Here is a 20,450-nt window from a genome sequence, read left to right on the forward strand (position 1 = left end):
TATAGGATTAGAGTTTGGTTTGTGGAGATTGGTTTATGGTGGCGGCTGCAGTTCAGGAGCACCACACTTCTATAATGGCCGGCGGCGTTAGAAACTGAGGGAACGGACGAACAGAGAGAATAGAATCTCTGCCGGCAAACTCTCTCATCTACTGAAACACCATATAATATATCTACATGACAGTCAATTAAGGTTCCTCTGCTTCATTCAAACCATTGACGATTCTGTTATATTCTCCTTGAGCAATAAACCACTACAGCACTGCAGGAGTGATTTTGTAACCACTTGGAGGATGCATGTGCATGCACACAAGCATGTGGTGCCATCAGTGTCATGCTGGTTTCCTGATTGAAAATTGGTTGTGGCGCTGCCATCAAACTAATTGTTTAATGAAGAAGAAGAATGTAAACAATGCATGGGCTGAATTGATGTTTTAAAACTCTGCTCACGTTTAACGAGGAATAAATTACATTCAACACAGATTTGATCCTTTACTAGAACATTTCATGAAGACATGATGCTTTTAAAAATGTTCTTTCCTCTACTGTGTTTATATTGTTTATATGTGTATGCTAAAGGTAAAGGTGTGAAGCATCACTAAGGTCATGAGACCGGTTCAGGATGGACAACATGTAGAAAAATGTGGTTGCTGATTGGGTAACACCTCTGACACTCCCAGCAAACGAGAACACGTACGTTGTACACCTTTGTGCACCGTTTGAACCCGGACACAGTGGCAAGATGGGGCAAAATTTCCTGTGATTGCTCGTGCCTCAGGTAAAGGGATAGAAGTGGGCGACATTTCCTTCACACAGTGAAGTGGATGACAAAAGGAGGGGCAGCTGTCCAATCAGAGCAGTCTGGGCTGAAAGACACAGGAGCTAAGATCAAGTGATTCAGACAGAGGCTGAAAATAGGAGCTGCAGCAAAGGACAGTTTGAGGAAAGTGATGAGTTTTCTGAACATGAAAGCATAAAATGAATAAACCAAATTTAAATTATCTACCTTAATATGAGCATAATATGCCTCCTTTAACACAGCTAGTATAGTTGATGTAGTTTGTGTTTTGCTTTGTTTGGAATAGGATATATCGGATATTTCCCTATGTGGGTAGAGTGTATGTGAGAAGTGAACATGTGGCAGTTTTTGTGGATTCTGAAAACCGAAATAAAATCATATATAAGAAGAGAAGAATTTGCCAGGATGATGGAGGGAGGAAGACATCATATATTCCGAGCGGTAACTCCAGCTCTAACTTCTCCTCCTCCTGTCACATCATCTAGATCAGTGAGACTATAGAGGAGGTGCCGTCGTCTTTGCCATTATCTCCCTCCCCGGGACGAAGTTAAAGGAGCGCAGGATTCATTTTCCTGTTCTGATGAATGGTCTCTCCTGCAGAAGCATTTAAAGCTCAAAGACGTGAGGAGGTGCCTCGGAGAAATCTGTGTTTGTGTGTGTGTTTGTGTGTTTGTGTGTGTGTGTGTGTGTGTGTGTGTGTGTGTGTGTGTGTGTGTGTGTGTGTGTGTGTGTGTGTGTGTGTGTGTGTGTGTGTGTGTGTGTGTGTGTGTGTTTGTGACTGAGAGTAGAGCATAGGGATTGTGTATTAACTCTCAAACCATAAAAACTGCTGGCTTCTATCAGTGTAACTCTAGCCGAGTCAGATTTGTTGGTTGGCGTGTAGTGAAGGGAAATGCTGGAGGGGGGGGGGGCAGACAGACAGACAGACTGACTGAGGAGGGGGGGGTGAGCGAGTGTGTCTGATGGTGTGACAGAATGAGAGTCAGGTATTGGCCGAGGGGATGAGGTGTCGCTTCTCATTTTGGAGCAGGACGGTGCTGCTGCCCTTTCCTCCGACACCCACGCAACTCACTGCGGCAGGTTACCGCTGACTGTGACATTCTGTTTGCTACACCCCCTCACACACACACACACACACACACACACACACACACTCACTCACTCACTCACTCACTCACTCACTCACTCACTCTCACTGTCTCTCTCGCTCTCTCTCTCTCTCTAACTCAGACTCACACACACACACACACACACACACACACACACACACACTCTCTCACTCTCACTCTCATTGTCTCTCACTCTCTCTCTAACTCAGACTCAGACTCACACACACACAATTACATTGAATGACAGCCTGTCAAATAATCTTTGGGAAACCAGCAGATCCAATCAACCAAATTGGCACCTAATCGGAAATACCTTTAATGAAAATCCATTGTGTGCAAATTGCTCCATCTTTTGTGGTTGTGAGTCATTTTAATTGATGCCTTTCTGTCCGTTGTGTAATTCACACTCCGTAAAGAGACACAAATATGCTTGTGCGCCTTCACCCACGCAAAACTATTGATCCGGTTTTAATGAAGCCTTAAGGGTAACCCACATACGAGCTGTCCAAACAAATGTCTCCGTTTAACCACAGAAGCGGAATCTCGTACTGTACAAAACTATTAATACATCGTCCACTACCCCCCCCCCCCCGCCTTGTTCCCTTCTTTATTTTCTAACGTCACAAGGCTGCTGCTGCCGCTTTCCACTTCACCGACAACGCTGTGAATGAGCTCGCAAACTGTGTTTTCTTCTCCACGAGAATAGAAGGAAAATAACTGACATTGTTGAAATGCAGCTGATTGAATCTCCTGTGGAGGCTGATACACACCTGCCGGCCTCGTTCTTCTCCCGAGGACACCTGAAGAGTTTTGAATAAGCCGTAGTTTTTTTTTTATTGTCGTTTTATTGTCGCACTCAAGCTCTCACGCAGCCTTTGATGCTCATCTTCTTTTTAAAGTGCTTGAGCTTCGGTTTTGTAAAAATTGGAGCAGCCAGTCAAGTGGCGGCTCCTTTAACATCACTATGATGGAGCTTTGTGTTTGCATAAATGGGCGATAATGTGTGTTTTATAGATTCCCGTGTGTGCTTAACAAAGAGGTGCCTTAAGGAGGATTGCCGTGTATTGCTGTGATCCAGGTTAATGGACGGAAGGTTTCAATATATTTTTTCCTTAAGGCCAGTATTATGCAGCTCAGGATTATACGACAATACAGCGCGCACATCATCCATCACTGTTTCTCTGCCATTTGAAAAGGTTATTGGTTAAAATGAGTAAAACCTGCATCATGTTGACCAATCCTCTTCATACTTAGTCGTTCTCTATCGAAACACACATATGTGCTTTCTTTAAAGCACATATGTTATAATACAGTTTTGATGATGTTTGACAGCTGCACTCCAGAGGAGGATACACACACATTTTTGTTCCCAAGTTTGAGAATGGCAAAGTGAAAGGCCGCTGTTCTTCCACCTGTCAGATTACAGTTGTACACCCCGCCTCATTTTAAAGGTCACTGTTTTTATTTTTGAACTGCAATGTCTGATTGAGTTTCTGAGATATTCAACCAAAGTTACAGAGGCAAGTTTTTAGCATAAAAATGGAACACAGGTCAAACCTAATGCTTAAGATCAGAGCGACTAGTCGGAACCAAACCTGTGGGTCAGCAGCTGTTGCCGGGATATGGAAATACTAAAATGCTCTGTAGACTTTCTGGCTTTTAAGAAATGCATAATTTGTCAAGTGCTGCATGCTGACTGAGTCTGGTAGAAACCAAGATTCAAGATTCAAGATTCAAGATTTTTTATTGTCAAATTGACAATACATTTTTTTTATTGTCAAATGTTTTTATTGTCACAACAATAACATTAAGCAGTCGCTGGCCGTGAAATGCTTGAGTCTCAGGCTCTCTTCTAACAATGCTCAAGTAATTACAGCCTATAACATAGAATAAAATAGAAATAGTATAAAATAGAATAAAAAAATCAAAATTTTAAATTGAAAATAAAGTATATATCTAAATATATATATAAACAACTGAGGAGAAAATAAAACAACAATAGTGCAAATATGCAAATATGTCACGGAGAGGAGTTTAAAATTCTTATGGCCGGGGGGATGAAACTGTCTCTGGGCCTGGTGGTGCGGGCCCGGATGCTGCGGTACCGTCGGCCAGACGGCAGCAGGCAAAAGTGTTTATGGCTGGGGTGAAAGGGGTCTTTAATAATCCGGCCAATACGAGTGTGTATTTTATGAAATTGAAGCTGCACTATTCAACATTGTCATGTTGACAGTTTATCAGATGATGGTGTTCAATTTAACAAAGACCATTTCTATTTATTCAATCCACAGAGAATGAATATCCCACTCTGCAGCTCCCCTCAGCTCTACTGAAAGGAGAGCTGGGAGTTTAGTGTCTTTCAGCTCATTGTTTTGGTTTCCTCTCACCGCTCTCATCAGTCTTTTTCCAGCAGCAGAGGGCTGATGGTTTCAGGGGGAAAGTTCTGATACTATATACATTACAATGTGACCTGCAGCAACCAACATCAAGACAAAGTTAGTGATGAACAGCTAGGAGGAGAACTTTGTGGAGAACGAAGAGGGAACAATAGATGTTTGCCAGGTGACTACATGTGTGCAGAATGTGTACACTGTTTGCTAATACCTTCACCACAACAACTTTTTGAGCCCATCATATAATGTTATTGGTCTACAGCTTGTTCCCCTACCACTCAAATTATGTTGAGGTTTAATTCATTATTTTCAAAATCACTTCAACAGGGGCTCTCAAACTGTTCAGCCCCCGAGACTCAAAATAAGATTTGTGACCCAAATTATCCCCAGAGTTTGTTCAACCTCATTCAAAGGAAATTGATTTGAGCTAGTTTCTTAGCTGTTGTCTGTGGTTCGATAAATTGAAGGGTCTGTCGGGGGAAATAAAGTCCAAAGGCTGAAATGACAATTTTCCATGGGTTGTTTTATTTTATTTGACAGCTTTTTAAAACATTTAAACTACCATCGCTAAAATAAGCTATTACTCGTTGTTTTTCCCTTTTCTTTTTGATTTATGGAAACCATAATGGAAGCCAACTCCGAGTGCTCTTTTACATTTAATGCAAAGAATTCAGTTGTGTAAAAAGACCCGGTCGTTTTTGGACCCCAAACCGTAGTCAGTCTCCAGTGAGTTAGGCTACATGACGATAGATGTCAAAAGATACAAATATGTTGAAGACATTTTCAATCAAGATAATACTTAGTATAGTGCTGTAAAACATACAGTATAACAATAAATCAACTAATCTCCACTTTCCAACTGTCGTCTTAGCCAATCTGAAGGAGCTGATCTCTCAGACGATGGTCAGCTGGGCCCAGGAGTGTCACATCCAGGACCCCGAGCTCGTCCGTAAGATGTTCAGCCTGCTGAGGAGGCAGTACGACAGCATTGGTGAGCTGCTCCGGGCCATGAGGAAGGCCTACACCATCAGCGCTGTGTCTGTGCAGGACACCATCAACCTCCTGGCCTCCCTGGGGCAGATCAGATCTCTGCTGTCTGTTCGCATGGGGAAAGAAGAGGAGAAGCTCATGATTGACGGACTCGGGTAGGTCGCCGGAGTTGTTTCCAACTTTTCTTGATTCTCACAAAATCCTCCTTTCAGATTAGACCGATACAACATCCTGGTACTTCTGTTTATGGCGCTTGTTTTGTATTATATTTCTGTTCTGTCTTTTTTCTCCCCAGCGACATCATGAACAACAAGGTGTTCTACCAGCACCCTAACCTAATGAGGATCCTGGGCATGCATGAGACTGTCATGGAGGTCATGGTCAATGTGCTCGGAGGAGACAAATCCCAGGTTTAACAACATCTATTTCTATATTTATCTTTACATCCAAAGGCTCCCACAGCGCTCACAGCACCGCCACGCCAGAAATAATGTTGCTCACTTATAGAAATGCGCTTCAGTCCAGTAATGTGTGTTATCATTTGTGTGTGTGAAGTGTGGTCACGGGGTGAATGTGCATTAATGAAGACGTGGTCTCTATGGGTGGGCTTTCTCCTCAGGCTTTGACAGGGTTGAGGGCAGAAAGGGCAGAATGTGGCAGCCCGGCTGGCAGCGTGTGAAGGTCTCAGGTCTTTCAGACGTTAATTAGGAACAACAAGTTATGCAGGAGGTCACTGCAGTAAACTCAGAATAACGCAACTACTTCACAGAAACCACAACCACTAGTTATCACATCACATACGTATTTCCGACAATTTTGTGTTCACTGTTTGTAAATACATGAGATTTTCTGTCTTGGTTAGAATACAAGCAGGTCAGATTTTTGACCCTACTCAGTCTGTGTGTGCCACCCTACAGGAAATTGCCTTCCCCAAGATGGTGGCCAGCTGTTGTCGCTTCCTGTGCTACTTCTGCCGGATCAGCCGTCAGAACCAGAAGGCCATGTTCGACCACCTCAGTTACCTGCTGGAGAACAGCAGCGTGGGCCTAGGTGGGTACAGCTCTCGGTATCAGTCTTATTGACGATCAGCCCAGTGACTACTGACCCCACTTAGGAAAGTGGAGGACATGTACTTGAAAATGAAGATGTCACATGGTTGTTAAAACTGAGAAAAGGAACCCAACATGTCTGTAAAGCCGCCTCAGGCATGTATGAAAATCGAACTATAAAACCGACAGCATCCTCATTAAAATGTCCTACACACTTCTTGACATCACAGGACTTACTCTGCAGCTCTGAGCTCACACGCATTAGACTCACACCTTAGAAAATGTCTGTGTGTGTGTGTGTGTGTGTGTGTGTGCGTGTGGCTGGGAACACTGCGAATCGGCAAAGAGAGCGACTCATCTCTCATTCTGTTAGAAGATGGCGATGCCACAGTCTCAGTGAGCGCCCCGCTGGGCCAAAAGAGCGTCTCCCATGGATGCACACACACACATATGCACCCACTCATGAAGACACACACACACTTCTCAGATTGCTCATTAAACAGGTGATGACAAGTTATGTTATAGTATAAGCAATAACCCTGTGAAAGGTTTTTTGATTTTCTCCCACTACAGTTGAGAGTTAAGGACAGAGGATGTCACACCTTGTACCGATGGTTAAGTCCTATGAGGCAGATTTTGATTTGTGAATACAGGCTATACATGTATATGTTTATATAATTTGATTGATTGATTGATTGATTGATTGATTGTAAAAACATTCATATGTGATATGACCACAGATGTGCCTAAAGCTCAACTGGTTGTGTTGGCCCCACAAGTACAGAGGCTTGAGTCCTCCTGCAGCGGTCCCAGGTTCTATTCCGCACGTCCTTTTGCTGCATGTCTTCAGGGCTCTCGCCCTCTTTCCCACTTAATTAAAGGCCACAAATGAGAGAGTGAAAACACCACCCCCTGCTGTTTGTTGAAACATTAACACAGACACAGGCTGGTTGTGTACAGATGTTAGATACGTTAGATGATACCTTCAGCAGTTGAGCCTGTGTGTATGTGCTTGGTTTTGCAGCCTCCCCAGCCATGAGGGGCTCCACTCCTCTCGATGTGGCTGCTTCCTCCGTGATGGACAACAACGGCCTGGCTCTGGCACTGGAGGAACCTGATCTAGACAAGGTACAACTTTTTATGTTGAGTCTTACAATTACTGTACACGTGCAGAACTTTTGAACAGATTAGATAGAATGAATAGATCAAAGCTTGCATGTGTGTTGGACAGTATGTGATGTAACGTATGTGCTGTTTCTGCAGGTGGTCACCTACCTCGCTGGATGTGGTCTCCAGAGTTGCCCAATGCTTCTGGCTAAAGGTTATCCAGACATAGGTTGGAACCCCATAGAAGGAGAACGCTACCTTTCCTTCTTGCGGTTTGCCGTCTTCGTCAATGGTACATCTGCGGCTACCGTCTTCTGTCTCTTTCTTTCTCTCCTTTACTCCCTTTTCTCTTGACGTGCAGAAAACACCTAAGGCAAAGTGCACCCAGAGTTTTACCTGAGGCTCTATATTAGTGCTAAAGAAAGTGGACGTGCTGTATTAAATATGTATCTCTCGGCTGCTCTGTATTTACTCACACTCATCCTTATGACCTGTTTGCCAGGTGAGAGTGTGGAGGAGAACTCCAGTGTCGTGGTAAAGCTGCTCATCCGTCGCCCCGAGTGTTTCGGACCGGCCCTGAGGGGAGAGGGAGGGAACGGCCTGTTGGCGGCCATGAAGGAAGCCATCAAGATCTCCGAGACGCCGGCGTTGGACCTGCCGGGCTCCGTCCAGGGATTCAGCTCTGACGTGTAAGCCACCAAGAAGCCATCAAATCAATGCTGAGGATTTATCTTTAAGATTAGCTGTTCATCCCCCCCCAGGACTTGCGTCTTTGCTGTGATAACCTTCAAAGATATTCTCCCTCTTATCTTTACCTGTTCTGTTTCCACTCTCTGCTTTTCCCACCGTTAGATCTGCCGACGGGGATGACGAGGAAGAAGTTGTTCACATGGGAAACGCCATTATGTCCTTCTACTCTGCGCTTATTGATCTTCTGGGACGTTGCGCCCCAGAAATGCATGTATGTGTTTTTCTGCAATTTTTGTGTTTTTAAATTAGCTTTTTCTGAGATAGAATTTTTTCATTTCCTCTTGTGTTTTGCCACCCTAGCTCATCAACAAGGGGAAAGGTGAAGCTCTGCGTATCCGTGCAATCCTGCGCTCTCTGGTGCCAACAGAGGACCTCGTTGGAATTATCAGCATACCCCTCAAAATGCCTGTCGTCAACAAAGGTACGTGTCCGCACCCCCATCATGGTCCTGTCTTTCCACGCTACAACAGAATGTCTCCCTCACATGCAGACGCAACGGGCATGGAACTCTGCACATTCGGTGCGAGGCGGAGAGCTTATTGATTTCGTTTCACCGCTCATGCCCTTTTAATCAGCACAACATTTTACTACACACTCCCATAGCTCTGAGTGAGCCCGATCATTTCAATAGCGAGCTGTCCTGCTCTATTGATTGATCTGCAAAAGCATGGAAAGACTTGCCTCTTAAATTTGCTGCTGTAAGCACCGGCACACAAGCTCTGTCAGCTGGCCAAGAGCGTAGATGGCCCCAGAAACCTCTGATCTGCACGCTGCTATAATCTGCCTCATGAAAACACCCGACTCCCCTGATTTTAAAAACCAAATAGCAATCATGTGCTGTAGCCCGTTCACTTTGTACTTCACTGCTTCACACCTGCTGTCTCTTCTTTTGTCTCGATCTCTCTCAGACGTATCGGTGACGGAGCCCGACATGTCGGCCTGCTTTTGTCCGGACCACAAGGCCCCCATGGTGCTGTTTCTGGACAGGGTGTACGGTATTGAGGACCAGAGCTTTTTGCTTCACCTGCTTGAAGTGGGCTTTCTGCTCGACCTGAAGGCTGCGGCCTCTCTGGATACGGTGGGTGAAGCAACACAGGGGTAGAAGTAATGAATGGTTTACATCTGTAGCGTAAACTTCATCAGGGCAGTTCAGGATCAATAATATTGGGCAACCATTTATTCTTACTTCGCTGTTTATTTTCAAGTGATTAATGTATTTGTTCTTTACTCTAATTCATCAACAAAAGTAGGCTAAGGAAATACACTCCTCTTCAGTCAGCTTACGACGTAATTATCCAGTTTATGGTTTTACAACGTCTTTACTGGTCTAAAGTCAAACTAGCTAATGTCGACCCTGTGTTTGATCAATGCAGGCAAACTGCAGTCACCCTTTAAAATTCTGGTCCTGTCCAAAACGAAATAGTGTCTGGCAGTCAATATTTAGCCAATTTGGAGTATCCACATATTAGTTGTCAGGCAAAAAAAATCATCTTTTATCTGAACGACTTATGGTGGAAGTTGAAAGATGAATTGGAAGTGGAAAGATAAATCTCCCCCAATTTTTGAACAATGGATAAAAGACATTATACATCATTTGTCACATGAGAAGATTCGTTAAAAGGGTGTGCTCAGAAATTCTCAGATACATTGGAAGAGAAAATGGAAGCTACTGATAATGCAAGTGTGTAACTCTACGTTCCTGTCATTGCATTATTTGATTTAATTTTGTTATTTTGCTTTGCACTTTGAGGTTATCTGTAGGTAAATGTAATTGATTGGAAATCGATTCTAATTACAAACATGGCACAGTAACGTGTAAACAGGGATCCAGCTCTGTTGGAGCGGGAAAAGGTGTGTGTGTGTGGGGGGGGGGATACTTTGTGTCTTTGTGGAACTGTGTCAATGCTTACGTCTTCCTTCTACAAATATAATGTCACAACTGTCACGTCCTCCATGACCTTTGACCCCTGTCTTGCCACAGGAGGGGCTGTGCACCACGGAGACGGCCCTGGCCATGAACCGCTACATCGGCTCTGCCATGCTGCCCCTCCTCACCCGCTGTGCCCCGCTCTTCGCCGGCACGGAGCACCACGCCAGCCTCCTCGACTCCACCCTCCACACCATCTACCGCCTCTCCAAGGGCCGCTCGCTCACCAAGGCCCAGAGAGATGCCATAGAGGAGTGTCTGCTGGCTGTCTGCAAGTGAGGAGCATCAGGAACTCTCCATCAGTAGAATGAACTGTTTTTTCGCTAGCTTCTGTCTGGCTCGCGGTATCTCACCTGGCAGGGATCAACAGGAGATTTAATCAGCTTTCTTTGTTTACCTTCTGAAAATCCCTCTAAGGCTTTGTTACAAAAATACGGGTCAGAGTCTGAAGATGTTGCAGTTGAAGAGAACCCTGGCTAACAGCGCTCTTATCTCTCTTTCCCCTTATTCTGCAGACACCTCCGTCCCTCGATGCTGCAGCAGCTCCTGCACCGCCTCGTCTTTGACGTGCCCTTGCTGACGGAATACTGCAAGATGCCGCTCAGGGTGGGCAACTATCTCCTCATTTAAAAAGCCTTTGTTATCTCTTACTTCACCTTTATCCCATTCTCCTTGTTGACTTGTCCGCAGGCCTCAGATTTAACACATTCCTGTCTGCCTCATTATCAGCTGGTTACTTTTAATCTCCGCCTTCTAAGACATGTTTATGCTTTTCCACCTGAGTTTTTTAGATCAATAGAGAGCTACCAACAGCTTATTTCCACCTGCGCGAGTGCAGGTTTTTTCTCACGTGTAATATTATCGGTGTTAACCTCTCGCTCTCACAGTAACACGCTCACAGGTGCACAGTTGTCCCTGTGGCGTTAATCATCTGGCATGGAAGTAGGTGGGAGCTCGAGGAGGGAAAACCCGGAGATGAAGTATTGGACTGTGAGATTACAGCCTTGTTGGCTCCACAGCTCTGCTCCGTCTCTATGACCACAGGAGAGAAATAATGGAGGTGTAATAGATTGTGACTGGCCTGTGAAATGTTTGACACACTTGTGCTTTACTTTCATGTTCATGTTTCCATTGTTGCAGAGTGTGGGAGAGCTGACCCCCTCTGTGCTGCTTTTTACTATGCACCCTCGGCCTGGTGCCAGTGTGCTGGGAGAACATGTCCAGGCTGCAGGCGTGTTGCCCGTCACTGAAAACCCTTTAAACTCTGTATATGCTCTGTTTATTTAAACCCGTATATATTTATGACTTAACGTGTTTGCCCCTTGCTCTCTGTGTGTCCACCAGCTGCTGACCAACCACTATGAGCAGAACTGGAAGTACTACTGCCTCCCGTCGGGCTGGGGCAGCTACGGCACCGCATCTGAGGATGAACTGCTGCTCACCAAGAAAATCTTCTGGGGAGTGTTTGATTCTCTGTCACAGAAGGTGAGGAGCCACGTATGTCGCACAATTTTTTTTCTTTCTTTCTTAGAAGGATCCTTTGCAATCTTGTTTGAGTATCAGAGCCAGTGACTCAATTGATAAAGGCAGATACATTAAAAAGCCATTAGCTGATGCATTTAATCAATGTGTTCTGCCTCTTCTGCTCTCCACATGGACTGTTCACCCGCAGGCAAACATATCCTGCTCAACCGTGATTGGTCAAAGTAGTCTTCAGATTTGCAATATTCACAGGCAAAATGTGTTTGTAGAGATAATTGTTGTCGTTACCTTTATCAGGGTCTCAGCAGGGTCTTGATTAGCATGCAGGGAACTCATTGTCACATGTCTTGTGTGTTTGGGATGTAGACTCTGCACATCCCTTTAAATGCACACTCATGAAAGTAGGCTGTGCCCGAAAGCATCAATATCTGGACAGACAATCATTGATCCAAACCCTCTCGCATACGGATTCTGCAGCTTTTAGAATGATTCTTCATTAACGTCTCTTCCACTGGCCTCTGCTATTCTCAGACTAGAGTGGCTGTATAGCTTCTTTTTTCTTTAGCATATGTTTGTTAAATAAAAATGTGCAGAATGATACTATAAGGACATTTAATTTAACCACAACTTTCTTTATTTCTCTCCCCTTATAGAAATATGACCCGGAGCTGTTTAAGATGGCCATGCCTTGCCTCAGTGCCATAGCTGGAGCTTTGCCACCAGACTATGTTGATGCCTCCATTAGTTCGACTGTGGAAAAGCCTGTTTCGGTGGATGCTCAGGGCAACTTTGACCCCAAACCCATCAATACTGCTAAGTAAGCGGCGTTGTAGCCAGATGCCAATGAGATACTGTATATGCACAGCTTTACACTTACTGTGTCATACCTGTGATGAAGTACACGGCACGTGTCTGCACTTGACTTTAGTATCATGCGTTTGTGACGCTGACAGATTGACTCACTCTTTTTCCAGCATTGCTCTCCCGGAGAAGCTCGAGCACTTTGCCAACAAATACGGCGAGCACTCTCATGAGAAATGGTCTGCAGAGAAGGTAAGGCCAAAGATAAGAGTCTCCGCCGGAGGGAAATGGGTATTAAATGGTGCATTGCTGCACTCGCAGTATTGTAAGAAAAGGAGAGGACATTCATAATGTTTTGCCTTGAAGAAACACTGCACAGGACAATAATCAGCTGCAAAGCGTTTATGCTCCGTGAAAGTGAAAGAAATCAATTCAGATCAATATCTTAATATTTTTTTCCAGTATCTTAGCCCTGTTTCCTCTTGATGTTGCCTCCTTTTTCTTATGAATGTAAAAGATACTCAGAGCATGATGACAAGAATTGCTCCCCTGATCTCCTCTCTGACAATCGCTTTGTTGTTTGTCAAAAAAAATAAAAAGAATCACAAGAGCTGAGAACAGCAAGAACTGAATGTACCGTGACTCCGTAACGTGTTATGCTTGTTAAATCTCATACCCAGTTTTTCAGATAGTAAATCATGTCTTCTGATTCTGATGGCAGTAATGATTGCTGTCCCTCTTGTGCCTCCCTCTGTGCTCGTGTCTCAGGTGCTGCTGGGATGGAAATACGGAGACTGTGTCGATGAGAAGGCCAAGACTCATCCTCAGCTTAGGACCTACAAAGCTCTAACAGAGAAGGTGCATTGTGTCAGATGCTTTTATTTTAGTTTAATTTAGTTTATTCACACAACTTAAATCCAAAATACATTACCGCAATGAAAACTTGCATGAAGAGTGTGGTAGAACTCAGCAAGGGCTCATGTGAAAACAACACCGAGAAGATATACAAAAGATAAAGTAAAAAAACATGCAACATCATCGATACAGGTTATATATTCATTTTAAAGAGAAAATTTGACATACATTAGTATAATGGATATAAACCATAAATACAATGCGAATAACAGAATTAAAAAGACAACATTTTTAAACAGCAGAACATTTCTAAGTCTCTTTTTGTACAAGGGAATCCAATACATGTACATTTTCATTCGAATATATGATATTTAATAGAAAACTGATCTTGGGATGTTTCAATAAGATTTTTTGTTTAAATTTTATGTAGAATTGTGAATTGTTGTCAAAATTATATCGGAAAAGTGAGGTAAATCAGAGTTAGTATAGGTGCAGTGTGCTTGGTGCAATGTGCTGTTTATGAGTTAGAAGAACATGAAGCTCCTGGAGTAAATCTCTGTTTCTATGCTGCAGGAGAAGGAGATTTACAGATGGCCAATCAGAGAGTCCCTGAAGAGCATGCTGGCAATGAGCTGGAGCATCGACAGGACCAAGGATGGAGAGAGCATGTCTCTGCAGAGGGAGAACGAGAAAATGAGAAAGATATCTCAGACCTCACAGGTATGAAAGAATACGCCTCAGGCACTGACATCGATGGTCTTTGTTGTGTTGGAAATGCAAACGCTTTCGTCACATCAGCGCATTAATTATCTGTTAAAGGTTTAAAGCTAAAGAGTAATATACAAGATGTGGAATCCTCTTGTATAATTCTCCAGAAAACCGTCCCCTCATGAAATCACATTTAAATTCACTAGATTGCGCACACTCATAAATATCAGTCCTGCATGCATCCCCCAAGCTGGTGGTAATCTATCGGTTGTTTTTGTGTAATCTTGTTTACAAACAAACAAACCAAAAAACAAATAGACACAAGTAAAACAGAACCACTTTGGCGGTTGACGTTTGACAACAAGTCTTTTTTATTTTCTTGTCTATTATGCTCAACTCTTAAACAATGATGATAATCGTAGGGATTCGTAGAGATCATGGACGTAATTGCACTGTTTTAACACTAAACTATATAGAATTGGATATTATTTTTGTTACTAAATGCTGTTATAACTAGATGCTAATGACACAGTTTATCTCACTTTTAATCTTCATCTATTTCAATATTTCCAGGCAAATGGGTTCAATCCGAGCCCGATAGACACCAGCACCGTGGTTCTATCCAGGGAGCTGCAGGTGAGTGACCCCATTTGTTCAGTTGTACTTTTATTCTCATCAAACAGTGTCATAACCTTTATATGTGATGACAAACTATATTTCCTGAATGTGAATGTAGTATTGTGGGGGGGAGGATTAGCTCCCTGGTCGACTGAGATTGACTGTTTGTCTATCTTTGCCTCTGGTCCCAGGGGATGGTGGAGATAGTGGCTGAAAATTACCATAACATCTGGGCCAAAAAGAAGAAAAGTGACCTTGGAAGCAGAGGTGATCCCCGTGTGTGTGTGTGTGTGTGCACTCAGTAGAGACCAGGGGCCTGTACTATGAAGCTGGTTCAACCTACTCTGACTTGACTCAGGGTTAACAAAGATAGTCAGGTTTGACAAACCCTGGTTCAGTGACTTGGTGTTAAGCTACAAAGCTGGTTAAGATGTTGGTCTGTTCAATCCATGTTAAATGACTCTGAGTATTTGAGCATTGCACGTTCGCTTGCATAAAGGTTGGTCTTGCAAAGCCATGCACCGTATTTCACAGAGTAAGAATGCACGTGGATTCCGAGCGGATACGAAGAGATTAGAGTTAGAGTTTAACGTTGAAATGTGAAACAACTCCGTAGGTTTATTAATGCACATAACTGACACAGTACATTCATAAGAGAAGTGAGTGTTACTTTCACATGTTGTCTAGATTTGTTTTGTTTATATTTTTGACATGTAACTGAACATTGATTATGTGAAACCAATGAGGATACTTGAATTACCATCTACACATGCACACCGTTTCGGAAATCTAGTCACTGATAATGAATTCAGATTTTCTCTCTACCGCACTGAGGCACTTAGACTGTCTGTGTATGATGCTGTTGTATAAATTACCTACTTGATTCTAACAAAACATTAAGCTGCAACCACAATGCAAAATTCACCTGCAGCGAATCATTATGAATTATAAAAATATTCTATCAAGTGATCTGTATGAGATTTTTTTGTAAATTGCCTAATCACAATTCATGAAACTGGATCCACTTGATCTTCATCATCACCTTCAATACTGCACGTTTTTTCTATTAACAATGTGTTCACGTCTTTTTATTGGGTTCTCACATTTCCATGATCATATAATCGCCCTCATGTTCTCATGGGGCTTTGACGGTATCAAACCTTACCTCCTTTCGTAGTACCGGTTGACCAAAACTCCGAAGTCACGAAATTACCCCTGAACTTACCCTGGTTCACCAGTAACCTAGCTTGGTAGAACAGGCCCAATAGATGGATATAGTCACCTGTGTATGTGTGTGTGTGTGTGTGTGTGTGTTTTCAGGTGGGGGAACACACCCTCTGCTGGTGCCCTACGACACGCTGACAGCCAAGGAGAAGGCGCGTGATCGAGAGAAGGCTCAGGACTTTTTTCGCTTCCTGCAAATCAATGGCTACAGCATCACAAGGTCAACAGATGTGAAACGCCACCGAATACTTTATCATTTTTATGTGTTGCACAAACTCAACGGGACCTCCTAACTTGTCCATTCAATAGATGTCAGTGGTCAGGGGAGCCTTTTATCAAATCAAATGTTATTTATCGCCAGTGTCTTATTGTGCTGCAGAGGATTGAAGGACCTGGAGCAGGATTCTTCGTCCATGGAGAAGAGGTTCGCCTATCGCTTCCTCAAGAAGCTGCTCAAGTATGTCGACTCAGCGCAGGAGTTCATCTCCCATCTAGGTATGATGATATCACACAGGAAAAAAACATATCTGTGGTTCCTTTTTTTTACTCAATATTAAATGCAATTTCATGTTTTTTTTTAATCCAGAGTCCATGGCTGCCAATGGAAAACAAGACAGGTCCCCTCATGAACAAGAAATCAAGTTTTTTGCCAAAGTAAGAAAGTGATACAAATTCATCTACACCTTAAATAACATTCTCACCATTCACTGGTGTCACCATCTCTGTCCTCGTTCAGGTTCTACTCCCCCTCATCGACCAGTACTTCAAGAACCACTCGCTCTACTTCCTCTCCTCCCCTAGTAGGAACCTGAGCAGCAGCGGCTACGCCTCCAACAAGGAGAAGGAGATGGTCACCAGGTAGCGGCTCACAGAATGACCTATAGCAGCAGAAGCAGCATGACAATACAATCTTTTACCACCCTTAACTCAAAATCTTAATCCCTAACGATCTTAATTCCTCATCTTCTCTCCAAGAATTCACTGATTCTCTGATTTCCTCCCCTCTTTCTAATCGTCATACCTCCAGCCTGTTTTGTAAACTGGCAGCTCTTGTCAGACATAGGATTTCACTCTTTGGTAAGCTGATCACTACTGACTGCTCAGAAATGTGTTTGTGTGTGAAAGTGGACGTTGGTATTCGTCGTTTTTTCATGTCTGGGGTTTGTTCACATGGTTTAAGTGTTCAACAAACATTAAATGTTGTAAATTTGATCTGTACAACCGCAGAATACAGGCAACTTTATATTATGTTATATCATTTTCTATCTAAACACTCAACATTTACTGGGGGTTATACGTAGCTTTAGGCTCAATTCAGATCATAACATTGCTTGAGAGGTAGTGACAGCACGTAGATGTATATTATATTAACTGCTTTTGTGTTTGATGGTGTCTTGTAGGGAGCGACTCCACCACCATGGTGAGCTGTCTGCACATCCTGGCGCACACTCTGGACACCAGGTGGGTACACATATGTCTGAGCTCAAAACCCAGAGCAAACTCCGCTCTAAGTCCGGATAATTGTCCAGACAGTTTCATGTTAAGTCCCCCTTGGGCCTTTTATTTAATAACAGACGTAATTTTATGAAAAATAAGCAGCCAACATCGTGGCGGAGTATTTCCACTGCAGTAGACAAATGCCGAGTCTGAAAAACAGACTCGGACAGCCGGGGTTGGTGATATCACAAACCTAAGGAGCCCATCCAGTCATCTTGTGGGTGGGGCTCAGTAGCTAGAAAAGGCTCCTCAACTACAGGTGAGACGTAAGCAGGGGGTGGGCGTCATATTAGCATATTCATAGATTCCAGTTACAAAATGAGGAAGGAAGGTGAAGAGTTAAATTTAAACCATTTTCAGGACGTAGGGTGAGTTCTTTCAAAGGACAAACCTTTTGAAATGTAATCGAGAGGAACAAAGAGGAGTTTGAAGGGGGTCTAATAAGCTACTGGAGCGGGACCTTGAATGAGAAAAATGAAATGTTAACATAAGCCCTCAGTTTGATAAAGACTGCTTAAATGTTAAAAATGTGAGAAGCCTGGTCTTTTTTTTCCAGTGCAAAGCTCTGTCTATGAATCTAACCTCCTTAGGATCCTCAAGAGAAGCACATTTGTCACAAACTTTTTCCTTTCGCCGATTATTACTCCCGTGTCTCATGGGAGGCACTGGCATTAACAAAGAGCATCCGCTGGCATTTAAATAAGTACAAGCAAATTTCATGCAGCAAATGTTGCCCAAGGCTTATAGTGTTCTTCAGAGAGAATGTACTGTTTGTTAATGCAGCGCGCACCTAATGAGGCTAAATCATCAGCGTGTTATTGTGTCTTATTTGTGCTAAGGAGCTACAGCTGATGCCCACAGACTCTGCCCTTGAATTCTCTATCCTGTTGGGGCACATCAGGGCTCCACGATGGTTTATTCATTCAGCAAAGTTATGAACTGTGAATATAGAGCATGGACGGAATAATCATATTAATGGCGTTGTGCTATTTCAGTGTCGTACCGTATTTCTGGACTCTAATGTTTCTACAGTGTCATCAGATAAATCATTTATGTTTCGGTGTAAGGGCGCTCAGCCTGTCTCATATTTCATGACTAAAACCTTAATAGACTGTGAGAGTGAATTAATCACACATGTGAGCGTCTCCTCCTGCTGGTGAACAGTGTCATTCTTTGCATACCAAGGGTTATCCAGTGGTTTATTAAAGCTCCGTCCTTGCATATCTCCTCATCTGGCTCCAGTCATTTATCATGCTCTCTTTCCCTCCCAACAGGACGGTGATGAAGTCGGGCTCAGAGATGGTGCGGGTCGGCTTGAGGACGTTCTTCGAGAACGCCGCAGAGGACCTGGAGAAGACGTTCGAGAACCTGAAGCTGGGGAAGTTCACGCACTCCCGCTCGCAGATGAAAGGGGTGTCGCAGAACATCAACTACACCACCGTGGCTCTGCTCCCCATCCTCACGGCTCTGTTCGAGCACATCACCCAGCACCACTTTGGAGTGGACCTGCTGTGTGAGTCCTGACAGAAAGATCAAGCATCTGAGAGGCTGATACAAAAACTAGTTAACAGGGTGATGGTCTCGATGCGTGTTGAGTATTGCTCGGGAGTGTTTCTCCAGGGGATTCATTTTGGATCTGATTGGTCAGGGGCGTTTGTGTGGGGGGACAACACCTCAGCAGTAAAGAGCTGTATGCTTGTTGCATGAAAGTCTACTCAGCAAAATCTGAATTTACAGAGCTAATGCTGGCGCCTGCCTGCCTCATGAAGATGGTAAAATCTTTATGGATGGCCACTGACTTGGTCAGGATTTCTACCGATGCTACTGATGGTTAATTTGATATAAACTGAGGATCCAATGACTTAGTATTACCATCTATTTGCATGATACATTTTAAACATTGAATATTGGATTGAATATTTTCACAGTTCTCATTTCTTTGAATAGTGCGATGAATGCCAATATTGTGAGTTTGATCTCTCTATAGGCCATAGCTTTGGCAAATACCCCAGAAGTGGGACTTAAATAGGATTATCTTATCTTAATACATCCCATTGCATTACTGGGTGTCTTTAAATTAATAAATCATTGTGTTTGTTGTAAATAATAAAGTTTTTTTATTTGTGTTTTTTATTCAGTGGATGATGTCCAAGTGTCCTGCTATCGAATCCTCACCAGCCTCTATGCACTGGGCACTGGAAAAAACATCTACGTAGAAAGGTATCCGAGCTTGAGTATTAATCTGTAAAATGAATTAAACCTCACTGAAGACACCCACTGATGTTCAGAGCAGCTCTCACCCACTCTCCCCCTCTGTGTGTCCCACAGACAGCTGCCTGCTCTCGGTCACTGTCTGGCCACCCTGGCTGGGGCCATGCCTGTGGCCTTCTTGGAGCCTATGCTCAACAATTACAACCCCTGCTCGGTTTTTAATACCAAGAGTGCCCGAGAACGAGCCAGTGAGTCATATGCACTTATTCTGAAATAAGATTTGATAATGAGTAAAGTGGTGTGAGCTGACTAAGCAAACAGCTATTACGCGGGAGAATAAGGTTCTTTCTGTACTTCAGTCCTATTCAGTCTGAGCATGAAAATTGAAAAATGTTACTCTAATGACATAGACGTAGTTTGAATTACATATAAATCATCGGTGGTGTTTTTAGTCTTAGGTATACCAGACTCGGTGGAGGATATGTGTCCCGGGATGCCGCGGCTGGAAGGCCTGATAAAGGACATCAATGACATGGCTGAGTCGGGGGCGCGGTACACAGAGATGCCTCACGTCATCGAGGTGGTGCTGCCCATGCTCTGCAACTATCTGTCCTACTGGTGGGAGAGGGGCCCCGAGAATCAGCCGGCCAGTGGGGGCAGTATGTGTTGCACCACCGTCACCTCGGAGCACCTCAGCCTCATCCTGGGCAACATCCTCAAGATCCTCAACAACAATCTGGGCATAGATGAGGCCTCGTGGATGAAGAGGATCGCAGGTGGGCATGATGTTACTGTAGAATACTGTACTGTAGAGTTACAGAATGAATGAGTGCATTTTCTGTGCCCATACTTTGTTTATAGTTTGACATCAGTGCAACACCCTGTCACATTTCAACACTGATTCAAGTAGTGCAATTTCTCTTATGATCCC

At 43.6% G+C, this 20,450-nt stretch overlaps 1 protein-coding gene across 1 annotated transcript in view; it reads left to right on the forward strand.

The window, feature by feature from the left end:
* Positions 1 to 20,450, forward strand: part of LOC128451115 (ryanodine receptor 3) — a 114,877-nt gene that overhangs the window by 72,386 nt on the left and 22,041 nt on the right. Inside the window, exons 40-67 of the mRNA XM_053434887.1 lie at positions 5,172 to 5,445; positions 5,586 to 5,700; positions 6,208 to 6,340; positions 7,364 to 7,467; positions 7,603 to 7,738; positions 7,949 to 8,135; positions 8,299 to 8,407; positions 8,497 to 8,617; positions 9,105 to 9,274; positions 10,178 to 10,398; positions 10,639 to 10,729; positions 11,468 to 11,608; positions 12,259 to 12,422; positions 12,580 to 12,658; positions 13,175 to 13,264; positions 13,835 to 13,981; positions 14,543 to 14,605; positions 14,779 to 14,854; positions 15,908 to 16,031; positions 16,191 to 16,306; positions 16,398 to 16,465; positions 16,548 to 16,669; positions 16,839 to 16,888; positions 17,212 to 17,272; positions 18,583 to 18,821; positions 19,447 to 19,528; positions 19,637 to 19,767; positions 19,972 to 20,295. Coding sequence (XP_053290862.1) covers positions 5,172 to 5,445; positions 5,586 to 5,700; positions 6,208 to 6,340; positions 7,364 to 7,467; positions 7,603 to 7,738; positions 7,949 to 8,135; positions 8,299 to 8,407; positions 8,497 to 8,617; positions 9,105 to 9,274; positions 10,178 to 10,398; positions 10,639 to 10,729; positions 11,468 to 11,608; positions 12,259 to 12,422; positions 12,580 to 12,658; positions 13,175 to 13,264; positions 13,835 to 13,981; positions 14,543 to 14,605; positions 14,779 to 14,854; positions 15,908 to 16,031; positions 16,191 to 16,306; positions 16,398 to 16,465; positions 16,548 to 16,669; positions 16,839 to 16,888; positions 17,212 to 17,272; positions 18,583 to 18,821; positions 19,447 to 19,528; positions 19,637 to 19,767; positions 19,972 to 20,295 — 3,738 coding nt within the window. The remainder of the gene's footprint in view (positions 1 to 5,171; positions 5,446 to 5,585; positions 5,701 to 6,207; positions 6,341 to 7,363; positions 7,468 to 7,602; positions 7,739 to 7,948; positions 8,136 to 8,298; positions 8,408 to 8,496; positions 8,618 to 9,104; positions 9,275 to 10,177; positions 10,399 to 10,638; positions 10,730 to 11,467; positions 11,609 to 12,258; positions 12,423 to 12,579; positions 12,659 to 13,174; positions 13,265 to 13,834; positions 13,982 to 14,542; positions 14,606 to 14,778; positions 14,855 to 15,907; positions 16,032 to 16,190; positions 16,307 to 16,397; positions 16,466 to 16,547; positions 16,670 to 16,838; positions 16,889 to 17,211; positions 17,273 to 18,582; positions 18,822 to 19,446; positions 19,529 to 19,636; positions 19,768 to 19,971; positions 20,296 to 20,450) is intronic.

The sequence above is a fragment of the Pleuronectes platessa genome, chromosome 11 (assembly GCF_947347685.1).
Source record: "Pleuronectes platessa chromosome 11, fPlePla1.1, whole genome shotgun sequence".
Taxonomy (NCBI): Eukaryota; Metazoa; Chordata; class Actinopteri; order Pleuronectiformes; family Pleuronectidae; genus Pleuronectes; species Pleuronectes platessa.